Genomic DNA, 13,546 nt, shown 5'->3' on the forward strand with positions numbered 1-13,546 from the left:
ATATATATACCAGCATATACTTAATATAATCTGTGTCCACTTGCAGGTTTCCCATCTCTTTCTCATGAAGATTATTGGCCTTGAGATGGCAGAGATCTGTTTCTTGTAAGGAATTCTTTGTAGGCCTTCCTTTCCATTATTTACAAGAATGATTCTTTAGGTCTGCTTCCCTATATTTTATCACTATCAGCTCCTTCACAGATCTATTGCACTCTTTTTCTGTGTATTTGGCATTTAGCATTCCTTACAGATGATATTCATTGAATTTCACATTTACTTGTCCTCTTGGTGCTATTATATTAGGAGAGCAATTAAAAGCTAAGTTTTCATTTATTTCTTTTCCATTCCAATTCACAGGTTCCAACTCCAATGGATTCTCCTTCCCTAATGGCATCTCAATCCACAATTTATACTCATCAGTGCATAAAGACCACCAATCTTTCCATTCAAACCCCAGGACATAAGGTATACTTAAGCTTGTATTGTTTTTGTGTAGTGTCATTCTCTTATATAAGAAAAACTAATTCTAACATGTTCAGCATCATAAAAGATACAGAACTGTGTAGACCTGGTGCAGATCTCTATAAACTTCTATTTTTAAAGCTCAGCTGAGTACCAGGGATGTATCTCAGTGATGCCGCACCTGTTTGGCAAGCACAAAGTCCTGAGTTTGACCCCTGTTACAAAAAAAAAAAAAATGCCATTTGCTCACTAACCAAATGGGTGATTTGAATAAAGCTCAACTGGGTTCTTATATCTATTCAACAATCCATTTATCTGTTTATTTATTTATTCATTCATTCATCAAACTCAAGTGTGATTAGTGCTGGAGCTGAGCAGTCCAGTCTAGTGATTTTAGGCATGACTTACCAGAAAACAGATACCTAAATTGAATGATAACATTTAAAAATAGTCAACAGAATAAAAAAAAAACAAAAACAAAAACTAAGATGCTCCAAAAACAAAAGAAGAAGCACTAAGCACCATGAGAATTCGAAGGAGGGAACGGTTCAGGGATGGACGTTTTCAGGGTTGTCTTAGTCACTTTTTGATCGCGGGAACACAATACCTGGCTTCTACGATTTAAAAGAAGAGTTTATTTTAGCTCACAGTTTTTAGAGGGTTCAGTCCATAGTCAGCTAACTCCAAGGCACAGAGCTCAGCACGGGGCAGAGAAAAAGCTGCTAGCAGCACAGTGGCCAGGAAGCAGAGCAAGAAGGGAGGAGCCGGGAAGGAGATATACCCTTCTAGACCTTGCCCAGGTTCTCATCTCTTCCAAACAGGACCCGCCTCCTAACAGCAAGAAGGAAGAAGCCAGGAGGAAGATGCACCCTGCAGGTCACGCCCATGGACCCACCTCTTCCGACCAGGCCCACATTCTACCCACAAGTCGTCGTGAGCCGGGTGATCCAATGATCTGAAGATCTCCTGTGAGTACAAGAGGCTTAGGGACACCTAGGTAGAAAACAAAGCCAGGATACTGTGTGCTGAATGATGGGAAGTGAATGTATAGATGGAAGTCTGGCATTATAAGCAAAGAAAATAGGTAGAACAAAGAAACACAGCAGATGATGCTAAGGTGGATGAGTGTAGCTGAAGCCTGTAGGAAACCATCATGACACCAGTGTCCATTGACTCAGAATATTGTTTTAATTTTTTTTTTCTTTAGCCTTCAGAAGCTGATGTGTTGGCTCCTCTGGTTCCTGAGTATCTGTTTTAGGTGGTCTCAAAAAGTTTCCAGTATTATACATTGACCAGAGCTTTATATGAAAACATCCATACTTTATTTTCTAATCATAAAAACATGTAGAAATGATTAAAAATGTATCTATTTTTCACTCAGATGCAGTCCATGTAGAGGTACCACGGCAAAAAGATTCAGATTCAGAGATGAAAACAAATGGTGATCTTTCAACAGCCTGAACTGAATCATCCGCATCTTATGAGTACAATAAACATTCACTTGAACATTAAATATTCCTCAGAGTCTTCAATATTTTGGAGCCAGTGTACTCTATTTTGATTGACTGATTGATTGTAGCATCGGGACCTTCACACTGAGCTCTACTCCAGACTATTTTTATTTTTTATTTTGAGGTGGTGTCTCACTGTGTCACTAAATTGCCCAGGCTACACTGGACTGTGGGATCTTCCTTTCTCGGTCTCCCAGAGTGCTGGGATTACAGGCATGCATCACAATGCTCATCTTACTTTTCTTGCTTTAGTAGTTAACCCTGGATTATTTTTCCTTAGGGGTATTAGATTCCTATGCAGCATACCCTGAATTAAATTATACAGAGATTACTGTAAATTTTATTAGAATACTTTAAAAAAGTTATCCTTGAAATTTTATCCTGCACAATTATCAAACTCTAAAGTTAATATTTTAACTTCCCTTCCAAATAACACAAGGAGCTTTGCCACTTTAACTCCAGGTACCCTCCTTACTTACATATTAGAGTTGTTCATATTATGGTAGCTCTGTCCCCTGTTTTTTTGGCTTTTGCAAATTAAAATTAAAAGTATTAATATTTAGAGTGGCAGTTTTTATAAAATTTAGATTTAGCAACTGTTTTTTTACAAATTCTTTGTTCACAGTTTCTTGTCTCATTATGATTATTTTTCCTCTTCCTTGAAATGCCGCATTGATTGGTTAATTGCTGGAACCCAGGGTCTCATGCATGCTAGGCAAGTGCTCTACCACTGAGCGATATCCCCAACTTGAAGTACACCTTTTATAAGTTCATCTAATGTAGTTATGCTGGTAATAAATTTGTCATTTAACTGAAAATATATTACACACTCATTTTTAAACTGAACTAAATTGATATACATATACAAGCAGTTATAAACGTTTTTATACATGTCTTTCTGTGAGCAAACATGGATATATTTCTTGGGTAAATCCTAATAGTGCAATGGCTGCAGCACAGAGTAGGTGTTTATCTTAATTTAAAACTAAATTCAGGGGCTGGGGTTGCAGTTCAGTGGTAGAAGGCCTACCTAGCATGTGCAAAGCCCTGGGTTTCATCCCGGGCACCAAAACAAACAAAACCCCCCACTACATTTAAAACAGCCCTTCCCTTTAGTTCTTCAGCCCCCCCCCACCCTAACTCACCTAACCTTCCTCCAGTCTTCCAACCCCTTCCCTAAGGGTGCTCAGAGGGCCCATTTCCCACAAACACATGCTTTCTTGAACTGGGCTGTTCAAAGTCTGACTGTCCTTCGTCCTACCTCTTTATCCCCTCTCTCTGGAGCACCCTACTCTTTTCCTTTGCAGGTTCTTGCGTGATCAGAAGACCCAAAACGGACACCCTGCTTTCTTGACCTGGACTTATCCTGGCAGGTGCATCTCAATGTTAGGGTGAGTTCATTGCCCACTACCATATGCTAACACTCGCCTCTAGTCTCCAGTCTTGCATCATCTCCCTGGCCTAGTTCTCTTTAACCTCCCTGTCTCATCAGTCTTTCAGACTCACTCCCTATACCTAGCCTTCTCACTTTGGGTAGACTTTTAAGTTTTATAGTCAAAACTTCTAAGTTTTACTGGTGCATTCCTATAATCCAAATGTGCAGGAGGCTGAGGCAGGAGGATCACTGTGAGTTCAAGGCCAGCCTTGGCTACAGTGTGAGTCCAAGAAAAAGAAAAAATGACTGTACTGTGCATAATGTCCAAAATATTTACTATCTGGACCTTTACACAAAAAGTTTGCCAATCCTCAATGCCAACCAATATCACATAAATATGAATTTTTAAAAAAATTCTTATTTTAATTGGTACTTTCAAAGTAATATAATTTTATCTATAACACATTGATAAATATAAAAATTAGAAAGATATGTTCACGGATGAATATATAAATACATAAACAATAGTAATGGGCATATAGAATGCATGAAATAAAATATCGTCGTTGGATCGGGTCAAAGGAAGTCTCCCTGTGGAGGAAGTGGGTGGGATCTCAAACCTGTCCAAATTGTCCTGGACAGGTTCTTGACCCACCATATTGTTGCAGAAAAAGCATTTAGGACCTGTCAGTGAGAGACATAGGCTGGTTTACTGGGTGGAGTTAGAAAGTAAGTGAATGTGAAAGTGACTTCATCTTGAGGGACTGAAAGGGACTTAACTGTCTGATAGAGAAGACTAGACTTGTCCCTTTAACAAAGGAATAAGGCCAGCTTTTTATAGAGGGGCTGAGGTGGGCTAGAGTCCAGTTGATCATTATCTCAGTCTTAGTTTTGTAAGATGGTTCTGAGAAGCCCTTATTGATCGAGGGGGAAGACTAGCCTCTATGAGACCATTGTTTTTGCTTACGGCAGTCTCAGGCGAGATTGGGCATGTTCAGGGTGGTATGGCCAATAGACTATGGCAGTCTCAGTTGTGCAGAGACTGACTAGATTCAGGGAAATGACTGGAGTCTTTGGATAGCCAACTGTAGTAGGATGTCACTGTAAATCTCTTATTTTGATATTCCCAGTCTTGGAGGAGGATGAGATAGAAATGGGGGTGGAAATGAAGAAATTAAATGAGATGGAAATTAAGGGCAAATTATCTTAGTGTCATTGCTGGGACACAATGCCCAACATTCACAATTTAAAGAAGGAAAGGTTTTCTTTGGCTCACAGTTTGTGGACATTTCAGTCCATAGCCAGCTGGCTCCAAGGCAGGGCAGCATGGCAGAGGAAGCTTGCTGGTAGCATGGCAGGCAAGAATCAGGGAGGGATCAAGGGAGAAGGAGGAATATATATACCCTTCCAGGCTATGCCCACCAGGCTTCGCCTTCCAACATTACACCCAGCTATAAACCCATTAGTGGGTGAATCCAATGTCACACACCCATGATCCAGTATCACACACCCATGATCCAGTCACTTCTCAAAAGTGTCACCTCTGAGTGCATGAGGCTTTCTGGAGACATCTAGATACAAGGCATAACACAGATCAGCATTGTTTTGCAAGTTTGTAGACAGATACTCCCTAAATAATTAGCATGCCTATATGCTGAGCAGAGCAGCAATCTGATCCAGAGTTTTTAGGGTAATGAAAGACATAGATACAAAAATGAAGGTCAAACTTTGTTCTGTTTTTAATTACCCACTGGGTATCTGTAGGCCTAAATGAAGAGTCACTGTTGCTGTTGCTGTTGTTGTTTTAACAAAATCTGCATTCAACTCATTGACTGCCTCAGCAGAAAATACAAGTCATGCTTTTAATGAGCAACAGGTCAAGGGCACAGGAGTTCATTTTTCCTCTGTCCCTATGGTGGTCTTATAGAAAGGATTGTATACTTTGCAACAAACATGACACCTAGATTCTAAAATAGGTTCAGTGGCAGAATCTGCTAAGAAGCCAAATCTTTATGTTCTCATCAATTTGTCAACTAATTCCATAAACATTTTTTAAGAGTCCAAGTTTAATGAGTCACTGAGAACACAAAGAGAAAAGGATGCCCATTTTAGACACTTTTTCTTTGCTGAGACACAATACTCAACACCCACAACTTAAAGGAAGACAGGTTTATTTAGGCTCATGTTTTCAGTTTATGATCAGCCAAATCCAAAGCAGAAACAGCATAGTGGAAAGACCTGGAAAAGGAAAACCGTGTGCTTCATGGCTCTCAGGAAGCAGATAGAATGAAAACAAGAGCCTACTCCCTTCCAGAGCACACCCCTAGGGATTTACCTCTTCTGACCAGTCCCCACCTTCCAACAGCACACTCAGCTGCTGAGCTCACCAGTCAGTGAAGCCAGTGCCCCATGAGCCAATCATCTTGTGAGTACGTGAGGCTTTGGAGGGTGTTTTAGATCTAAACCGTAACAGCCCCTAGTCAAAAGCAACTTTGATCCATTGGGGAGATGATTAAGAAATACCCCAGGTATTATTACCACACAACTCAATGAGTGACGGACTCAGTGACAATAGTAATATAAATAGGGAGCTACACATTTGGCTTTGGGTGGCATGGATTTATTTATTTATTTATTTATTTACTTGATTATTTGTTTGTTTGTTTGTTTATTTATTTGTACTGGGAACTGAACTCAGGACTTTGCACTTGCTAGACAGGTGTGGCGCTGCTAAGCTGCATCCCTGGCCCTAAGTGGGATGTTTTAGAAGGCTGCACAACAAGAGGATCCTTGATTGGGTCCATGAAGTATGAAAAGGCCAAAAACGAGGACTTTCGCAACAGAAGGTACAACATAAGCAAAAGCTTTGGTGGGGAAAGATTTCATGCATTCCCGAACTTGTGATAGTTCTGTGGATCTGAACTGTGGAAGTCTGCGGGAGATGAAAGTGAAAGGTGCCACAGGTTAGTGTGTTAAGGTGTCTGGTCCTGCAGGAAAAACTTTTATTAGAGAAGTAATATGATAAGAGGTGTGTGTTAGAGTGATTGTTCTTTTTGTGATTGTAACACACCATCATGGAATAACCTGAGGGAATGGGCAAGAAGAGGGAAGATCTATTTGACAATTAGATTGAGGAGATGTGGTTGAGAAGAGACATATAGAGGCGCTTCAAGTACGAGACCTAATGATTGACTGGATATGAGAATGGGTAAACATTTGGTGGGGGAGTTGAAATGCTATGCAATGAATTATCCCCCCCACATTCATATGTTGAAGCCTTAAACCCCTGTATTGGTCAGCTTTCCTAATGCTGGAAAAAACACCTGACACCTGCAATTTAAAGGAGAAGAGGTTTATTTGGCTCACAGTTTTAGGGGATTCAGTCTATGGTAAGCTGGCTCTGAGGTGGAAGGGTATAGCAGAGCAAAGACACTTAGTTCATCGTGGCTAGGAAGCAGAGCAGGAGAACATTATGCTAGGGCAGTGGTAATGAAGCTATAGCACGTGTGCCGCGTAGGCATGCAGAGCCCTCTCTGTCAACGTGTGAGCCAAGTGTATGCGTTATTTTTTCTAAACTAAAACCTAAACCTTCAGGTTTAATTGCAGTGCTGGTGTTTTGGGTTGCAGTTTGAGCACTTCTTCTCTTAAAGTTTTGCCACCACTGGCCTAGAGAAAGGGACCAGGAACCAGATATAATACTCAGACACACCTCCACGACTCACCTAGATATGCCTATGGTGTATTTTACCAAAGCCTTGGGTGGTTCTAAAGCCAAGAAATTGATAATCCACATGCCTGTCGCATTCTACCCTTTGTCAACTTGCCACATCTCCTTAAATCATACTTAACCTCCAAATAAACACATCACAATCCTGCCTAGCATAATATAATTATCCCAAGTGCAACCAAAAACACACTAAGGGCCACCACAGAGTCTCAGTAGTACCAACACTGCTCAAAGGTCTCCAGATTCTCCCCTGAGACTCAAGGGAAGCTGTTATCTGTGAGCCCCTATAGAAAACAAAACCAAAATACACATTCCAAGGTACATTGGCACAATGTAGCAATTGCCATTCCAAAAGAGAGGAATAGAAGGGTAGAAAAGAATTGGACCAAAGTGATACTGAAACACGGCAGGCAAACATGTTCTGTAGCTCCATATCTAGCATCCATGGTATATGGTGGTAAAATCTCAGTTACAAAGGGCTTGGAAAGCCCCACCTCCATGGCCTTGCCAATTGTAGTCCACATGGCCTCTCTCTTGGACTGGCTCCTACACTTGCTGCCTGCAGCTGCCCTTGGTAGATGTTCCATATTCTTGGCATCTCAGCCTTCCTGGTGTCTCCACTGTACCTTGGGCTTCATTTCCTCAGCTTTACATACCTACTTTTCAGGGGCTTTTTGCCTGGCCTTCCAGGCCTTCTTCTGAAATCTGGGTGGAAGCCTCCATGACCCACAGCTCTTGCATTCTGCATGTCTGCACAACCAGTAATCACACAGGCGATGTCAAAATCTGCCACCAGCTCTAGCAGTGGCTGAACCCCCGCGGGCCATGGCTGCAGTGGTCTCTAAGTGCCTGGATAGTAGATCACAGCGAAATGAATCCTAGGGAACCAATTCCCTGTGTAGTCACAGACACCTGGGCAGCAGCTCTAGCTTGATTGTTTATCAGCTATGGAATCTTAGGCCAATTTTGTTTTTGGCCTTCATATTGCATCTCCAGTCCCTTTTTTATTTTTTATTTTGAGACAGAGCCTTGACAAATTGCTCAGAGTGGGGTTGAGTTTATTATCTGCCTGCCTCAGACTCCCAGAGTGTTGAGATTAAAGGCATGTGCTACCACACCCAGTTTAGGCCAGCTATTTTGACAGCATTACATCTGTTTATCAGTTGTAAAATAATATGGCTTCATAATAATAAGACTTCAGACACATATTACTGGGTTAAATGGAATTACCCATGTAAAATACTTGGCCTTGTGCTTGGTGTGGTATAGCATGAGGAATTCAAAGCAGAAATGTCCAGGACATGAGCCACAACTCTAATGGCCTAATGATGGGAAGAAACCACACAGTGTGCTCACATGGGAAATCTGCAAGGCCCTTAAAAGAGACGGAAGTGGCACTCAGAGGCCAGGGAGACCAAGGCAGAGAGAGGCACTTAGAGAATTGAAGGGAAAAGGCCCATTTATTATCGCTAGTGGGCCCAGCGGAAGTCCCCTTGCAGAGTCTGAGCCCCATTTCTAGGTTTCTTCTCATATTTATCTGTGTTTTACCCTGGATGGGGAGCAAGCAGAATTTTACAGAAGCAGCACTTAGCAAAGGGTAGGGAGGTGGAGGTAATGTTGCTTTTTTAAATAATCTTTTCTCCTACTTTATCTTTAAGACACAGGGCGATAGGGAGGTGGGCAGCTGTTTCAGCAGGTCATCTTTTGGGAACACTGACCCTTGTGAGTTTAGCAGGAGAGACAAGCCCTGAGACAGGAGGAGCAAGCCTTGAGACCATCAGCCTTGACACTGTCAGTCTCAGTCCAGCTTTGAGACTGTCAGTTTCTGCTTTGTCCTTTATTCCTTTCCATTTCAATATATTTGTCCTCACTCCTTCACAACTTTGATAAGTGTGTTAGTCTGATTTCTGTTCTGAAAAGAATTACTGGAGATAGTAACATTAGTTTTAAAGGGGTTATTTAGGCTCACAGTTTTAGAAGCTTTAGTCCAGAGTAGGTTGGTCCCTGTGCTTCTGGGCCTGTGGTGAACGCAGCACATCGTGGTGAGGAATATGAGGTGTTACAAAGCCGCTTGCCTCATAGCTGGGAAGCAAAAGTGAGAATAGGAAGAGATGTGTCCGGCAAGCTCTTCAAGGACATGCCCCCAAATGACCTAAAACCTTGCATGGAAGAACTGCCTTTTCCTGATTGCACAATAGCTGGGGAGATTTTCTTGAGCCTATGTAGACTCTAGAAGAGAATTCTCACTGAATGCTAGATGAGGTCTGTGCCAGGTGTCCCCTATACTGTATTAGTTTGCTAGGGCTGATGCAGCAGAGTACCATAAATTTACCAGGGCTTATATAAAAGGTCTACATAGAGGAGATTGAGGAATCAGGCCTAAAGGAAATTCAGGAACACCCACGCGTTTTACTGTTTGATGGGAAAGGTAGAGCTTGGGTGGACATGAAAGCCCTCAGGGGTCAAGATTAGGTTTTCTAAATTGAGAATGGCATAATTACAGAAGGATCCATGACAACCGTGGAATGCACTGAAGACCCCTAGTTCCAACCTTATTTCACATGTGAGGACACTGATCTAGGTAGGTGAAGACACTCATATAATGAGGTACAACTTGTTAATGTCAGAGCTACACTCACTCCAACTTATCAAGTCCACTATACCGACAAACCTGGGAATGAGTCGTGGAGATAAAGCAGACTAATGACTGACAGTTCCCAGGGCTGGAATCCCGGGAGGCACTGAGGTGGTGGGATGGAGATGGTACAAGGGTAGTTCCCTGGAACAAGGGACTACTACACATCACCTTGGATAAATAAGTTCAATCCTGGGAAGAAAGAATATGCATTTCCACATGAAACCTTCTGGAAAATCTTATGTTATCCTCTCATATAAACAGAGCAAAAGTGCTAAAGATACAATGGGACAAGCAGTGATGATGGAAGCCTGTGGATGTCTGGAAATAGAAGATGCGTGAATCTTGACCTCCCAGCAAACAGGTCCAAGAGGCTGGGTAGGCTTGTATGTATTAAGGGACACGATCACAATTGTGTACTCTACAGGGAAGATGCTCCCAGTGGGCAGGACAAGGGAACAGGAAGCACATTCTTTTAGCCTTGGGTTTTGTAGCTCTTAAAAGTGGTTGCTGAGGCCCCAGAGAGTGTGACAAGGATGAGTTACCCACACCAAAGGTGCCGGGCAGAGATGAAGTCAGAGTTGTTACTGGGGTTTTCGGGTGGTACAAGTGTAAATCAACTCTCCGTCCTTTGAGGTCTGGAAAATGCTAATGACATCATCTACTTCTTTCAGGAGATTCCAATCGGATTGTCACATCCTCTTCTTCCTTCTCTGTAGAGCACAGCACTGTGACGTTGCAGGTACTACTCACAGATATCATTCAACTCTGGGTTTCCAAAATGTGAGCCAGTGGGTGCCCTGGATCTGGCTCGTACCAGCTTGTGAGAACCAATCATTAAATTTTCAGAAATTTTGCAAGATGGTTGTTAAATACGGCCAACATTCGAAATTAAATCATAAAAATTTACAGTAAGATTATTTTTTCAAAAACAAAAGTAATACTAAAGTTCATCACTTTCTAATTATTATTTTTTCCTGTTAAGTTTATTGGTACATTTAAAACAAACAATAGAGATACATTTATCGTTGGGATCTTGTACCTTTACATGATGTATCTTGGTTCTTGTTTTTTCCCCATACTCCTGCGCTCCCTTCACCCCCTTGACCCTTCCTTATTTACAAAGACTTTTTTATATCTTTCTTTTCTTCACATTTTTTCTTTTCCCCTCCCCTTCCCACTTCCCGTTTAGCCATTTTCTTCCCTTTTCACACTATCAATTATTCCATTTGAACCTGATTGACACTTTTAGTTTTTCACACAAGAGAAACTATTGGGTATTTACTCAAGTGTGTCCTATGTATTTCACTTGAGTATAGCCTCAATGTGCATCCATTTAGCTATAAATGTTTCGAGTTTCTCATTCTTTATGTCCGAGTAGTACTCCACTTTATAGAAAAACCACATCTTCTTTATCCAGTCTCCAGTTCTAATTATTATTATTTTACATTGTAGTGTTCCACATGCTTTTGAGTTTATGTAGTATATTGAACTCTGTAATGGTTTACTACTGGGAATGTCTTCCCAACTGCATGTGACTTGAAATCAGCTTGGTAGAAGGGTTCACCTAAAACTGCCAACAAAAATTGGCAAATGGTACAAACTAGAGTTTGTTTTGTTTGGTTTTGGGATGAGATTTTGCTGTATTGTTAAGGTTGGCCTTGAACTCCTGCATTCAAGCAATCCTCCTACCTCAGCCTCTGGAGTAACTGGGACTATAGATGCATAGCACTGTATTTGGCCAAACTAGGACTTGATTTATGGCTTGTCACTCTAGACTTTAAGAAAGAGATGGAGAAAATGTTATTAAGTGTAGATTCAGTTTAAAAGGGGGTCATGGGGCCAGGGATTTAGCTCAGTGGTGCTGCCGCCTGCCTTGAAAGCACAAGGACCCCAGTTCGATCCCCGGTACCAAAAAAAAAATAAAAAAAAAGACAAAAAATACACACACACACACACACACACACATAAAAGGGGTCATGTATGTAGCTATTTCATTGTGAATAGCACAAAAAATGAGGCATTACTTTCTGGTATTTGAAAACCGTTATCAAGTTCAGCAAAGAAGTCACTCATATTATTGATGAATGATTAAATGTCAAGATAGAAATCTTTGTCTCAAAATGTATCACTTAACCTAAATGAAAATATCAACCAGCATTCAAGTCAGAACATTCACGTTATGAATAGCAACTATAGGTAGTCTAAAGATACAAGTGCTTGGGAACTATCAAGAAAAGCATTCTGTTAGTATTTGCTTGTATTTATTTTAATAGTTGTTTCCTGATTTAAGTGTGTTTTCTTTAACTTTTCTGTTTTAAACTGTCCACTATGAAGCACTACAATTTTTTAAAAGCCAGTTTAAAAAGTCTATACTAAAGCAATCTAAAGATGAATTTTAGGTAGTGACTAGATCAGGAGCTGGCAGGATGAAGTTCTTTTTTTCACCCTGGAGAAAAGAAAATGAGCACATTTAGATTTTTATAAGCTTAGTGCATTCTTAGAAAAGCTATTGCCGTATGAGGAAGGAAATATAGAAGTTCAAGGGAAATGACATTATAGCTTTCTAATTAAAATAAACCTAGAAAGGAAATTCATTCAGTAATGCAATATAGAAATCATTTCTCTATATTGGTAAGGAAGTAAAATACAAGCAGTAAGCTGTTAAATTTTTTATTCTAAACCAGTAGCGATGAACCTATGACACGCGTGCTAACGTGGGCACACAGAGCTCTTCTCTCTGTCGGTACTCAGGCCAAGTCACCCCAGCAGCCACACATCAGATAACAGTTGTGTTTCTCTAACCTAAAACCTCAGTATTCAAGATTAATAGCAGTGTGGGCATTTTGTGATAAATAAGTGGGTTTGGGGTTGCAGTTTGGGCGCTCTTCTCTAAAAAGTTCACCATCACTGAACTTAACTAAAAAGAAAAGCCTGGCCCTAAGAACAAAATTGCCAATCAGATTTAGTGATGATTTGGGAAAAGGCTTTCTAGAGTTTTAAGTAAAGACTTTGGTTGTTTTAAATTATTAATACAGATAGGCGTTTGTGAAATGGAACCAAATGTTCTTCTGTGTGTGGGGGGAGGGGGGTTGTTTTCCTGAAGTAACTTTACCTATGTTAAAAAATAATTTTTCTTCTTTTTGGAAGGTGTTGTGGGGGTCAGTGATGGTGAATAGGGTTCCTTTCTACTTTTCTGCAGGAACAGAGACATGATATTCACAAAACTGTTAGCTGACTGACAGGTCTTTATTTCCCAAAGAAAGAGCAAGGAAGCCAGGGTTAGTTTAAAATTCCAGCTTCATTAACATCTGCCTGTAGGGTTTTGGGGGAGTACCAGTTCACTAAGCTTTAGTTCCCTCATTTATCACATAAAGCTGACAATAGCCTTCTTTAATATATAGAGACATGTACCTGTCTATGCCTGGTTGTTATCTATGAAGACAGACAAGTGACTGCATCTGAGAAGGGAGATGGACTTTCTCCTTAAATTCATGGTTAAAGCACTGCTGTACTGGTAAACGCTCCAGTGAAAGCAAAAGCAGGGACAAACAAGGTGATGAACTGTCAGAAAAGAGATCAAAGGCCAGGCATGTGGTGCTCCTTATCATCCTAGCACTCTAAGACCCTCAGGCAAGATTGCAAGTTTGAGCCCAGCTTGGACAATTTAGCAAGATCCTGTCTCAAAACATAAAATGCGAAAGGGGCTAGGAATGCAGTTCAATGGGAAGACCCTGGGCTTTATCCCTTGTACCGCCAAGAAAGGAAGGAAGAGAAAGGAAGAAAAAGTAAACAAGTAAATATTACTCGGGTCTCTATGATGTACTGGCTTTTTT

The 13,546-nt window shown here is 40.9% G+C and overlaps 1 protein-coding gene across 2 annotated transcripts in view; it reads left to right on the forward strand.

The window, feature by feature from the left end:
* The window catches only part of LOC104862948 (phosphatidylinositol-binding clathrin assembly protein), a 31,845-nt gene extending 29,882 nt beyond the window's left edge, over window positions 1-1,963 (forward strand). For both annotated transcript variants that reach the window (XM_010625175.2, XM_010625176.2), the window contains 3 exons: window positions 358-465; window positions 1,284-1,430; window positions 1,844-1,963. In XM_010625175.2, the coding sequence (XP_010623477.1) occupies window positions 358-465; window positions 1,284-1,421 (246 nt within the window). In that variant the 3' untranslated portion in view covers window positions 1,422-1,430; window positions 1,844-1,963. The remainder of the gene's footprint in view (window positions 1-357; window positions 466-1,283; window positions 1,431-1,843) is intronic.
* The last annotated feature ends 11,583 nt before the right edge of the window (window positions 1,964-13,546 follow it).

The sequence above is a fragment of the Fukomys damarensis genome, unplaced genomic scaffold (assembly GCF_012274545.1).
Source record: "Fukomys damarensis isolate Sample0158 unplaced genomic scaffold, DMR_v1.0_HiC HiC_scaffold_39, whole genome shotgun sequence".
Lineage (NCBI taxonomy): Eukaryota > Metazoa > Chordata > Mammalia > Rodentia > Bathyergidae > Fukomys > Fukomys damarensis.